The 2,551-nt window shown below is 31.4% G+C and overlaps 1 protein-coding gene across 1 annotated transcript in view; it reads left to right on the top strand.

Annotated features, from left to right (window-relative positions):
* Positions 1 to 897, top strand: part of LOC131077690 (uncharacterized) — a 1,222-nt gene extending 325 nt beyond the window's left edge. Inside the window, exon 3 of the mRNA XM_058015225.1 lies at positions 569 to 897. Within this exon, the coding sequence (XP_057871208.1) occupies positions 569 to 719 (151 nt within the window). The 3' untranslated portion in view covers positions 720 to 897. The remainder of the gene's footprint in view (positions 1 to 568) is intronic.
* Positions 898 to 2,551: the final 1,654 nt, after the last annotated feature.

Below are 2,551 nucleotides of genomic sequence, written 5' to 3'. Positions count from 1 at the left end.
GGAGAAAACAAGACTATCTCACCTTTACATGAATCATATGATTGAAGCCAAATTGTTTGACTGTTGGACTATTGAAGAGTGCAAAGAAGGAAACTTACCAAACAGTGTATTCACTATTCAAAGATGTAAAGTATTGGTTAGACATTAATTAAGATAAATTATCCAATTTTCATTATTCAAAAATGTAAAGTATTGGTTAGACATTAATTAAGATAAATTATCCAATTTTCATTATGTACATGTTAATACACAAACTAGTATATTATATGTGAAGGTATAATCTATTTTTATATTACAATTGATTCTGAATTAAGATTGTATATGATTTTTTTTTAAAATTTTTTTATCTTCTTGAACTCCTCTATTATCATCCTGATGAAGAATTATAGAATATAAACCGTTGATGAAAAACCTCCTACACATGTAATCGTCAAACAATTGTAATATTTACTATAGATTTTTCACAATCATAATTTTAAGTTTGAAGGGAAATGGAAGATGATGGCATTTTTCAGGATAAGGCTTTCAATTTTGTCATCAAGGTTTTAACATAGTTTGATGTGGGCAGAATTTCAAAAGAAAATCGTCACACTGAAGTTCCAAAGAATTGGGAAGAGGGAAAGAGATATGCAGAAAATGGAATGAGAAAATTTGTGCGCAAAAGGGCTCCTGAGGTTATGCCTTCTATGACCTCACTCTTCCATAGCACATCTAAGTGAACGTCAAATATCAATGAATCAAATCCTTGATGCTACAAATGTTTGTGTCTTTGGTGTGTAATGTATAATAACGTTGTGAAGCATCTCACTGTGATGCAAAGCTTGGAAAATAAATGTTAGTAGGTAGCTGTTTGTAACATAGGGTTGCAAATATATTATTATAAAAAGACATTGTTTAAGCTGCAGATCGATATTAATGAATTAATCTATGTCACCTGTTCTTAAGATCCGTCATATTACTTTACTATTTGTTATGAGTGGATTGTTATTACAATTCCAGAACCACATCTGCAGGAAGAAGAATTCATAAAGAGAATTAGAACAAGGGTATATTAAAATTATCTTAAAGTGGTGTTGTTTAATTTAAATTATATGACTATGGATTCATATTACATTAATTTTGAGTGCAAAATACGAATAGTGGACTATTTTAAATAATTCAAAATTATCATTAGTCTGGATTTGAAGTAAATTATAATTATTAGAATTTTTAAAATAATAGATGGGTCACTTTTATTCTCAATGATTTAAACTTATTAGTTTCTCCTTAGAATTATAGGGAGGGTGTTGTTTTAATAAGTGAATAAACTTGTTAACTACAATCAATGAAAATTAAGAAATAAATTTTTCAAAGTTCTTAAATATTTGAGGATGAATATTAACATCTTTTATAGATAATAAAAAAAGAAACATTTTATCTATGTCAAGTGATTGATCATATTTGAAACCCCACAAAATGTGGAAAAGACCTTAATTTTGTGGAGGCATAATGAAACTATTTCTAATGACAAGTATACTAACTTATTTACCAAATTTTCCACTTGCAATGAAAACTAAAGTGTCATATTTTTGTTAATTTAAATGAGCAAGAGAAAACATATAATCAACACAAAATAGCAAAAAGAAAATAACACAACAAAGACACTAGACATGGAATTATAGTAGTTCACCATAAAGGCTACGTCCACTATCAAGCAGGGAAAACTCTTTATTGATCATTGCCAATGAATCTACATACATGGACTCCACACAACCATTTATACAATCACATTCAGTTGTGAAACCAAGAGTTAGGTGAATGCCAATAGTCAAATGACCATTGGGCTTCACATTCCCAACAATCTCCCCCATGAAGGCCAACTAGTATATCCATGCTTCCATTTCAAAATTCACATTACAACCAGCTTGCAAGATTTTAGCTTTGCGAACTCTTGTTCACATACACTTCGGATTAGCCTTCTCCAAATCAAATAGGAGTTAAAAATATTTTCTCCTACTACTCTTTCGGGCACAAACTCACCCATAAATACACAATCGGGAATAAAATTATCTCTTTGTCCTGGGGCTTTAAAAAAAACTCGTCCAGAACAACCCATGAAAACATCTCCTATATCTACCTTCAAGCGCAGTTTCTTATCATATTAGCAACATCTTCATTAGGAAGGTTGAGTTTAATTTGGTCCTCCCTTAAATTCAAAATGGCTTTCCCTATATCGTCCACCGAGTATTTCACCTCTGTGATGTCCATCTGGTATATCACTACAAAATTAATTTTTGGCTTCTATTCCTTATTAAATTTGGCTTCCCTCTCCTTATTCCTATTCATATAACTCTCTCCAATGTGTTCCTTTGACTTCTCAATTAGACCCCCACTATGGAAAGAATTAGAAACTATTGTAAAGATACAGTCACTTGGGACCTTCTCAATGAACTCACGGAAATCAGCATCTGTGATAAGATTCATGTTAGTAGGAACGATGCATTAATCATAGCTAGTATTGTCTTCATCACAGTTTCAATAGGCAAGCGAACACCATGGCCACTATGGTGGA

The sequence above is a fragment of the Cryptomeria japonica genome, chromosome 8 (assembly GCF_030272615.1).
Source record: "Cryptomeria japonica chromosome 8, Sugi_1.0, whole genome shotgun sequence".
In the NCBI taxonomy this organism is placed as follows: Eukaryota; Viridiplantae; Streptophyta; class Pinopsida; order Cupressales; family Cupressaceae; genus Cryptomeria; species Cryptomeria japonica.
The sequence above is the reverse complement of the archived record's forward strand: the minus strand, read 5'-3'. Positions and strand labels throughout refer to the sequence as shown.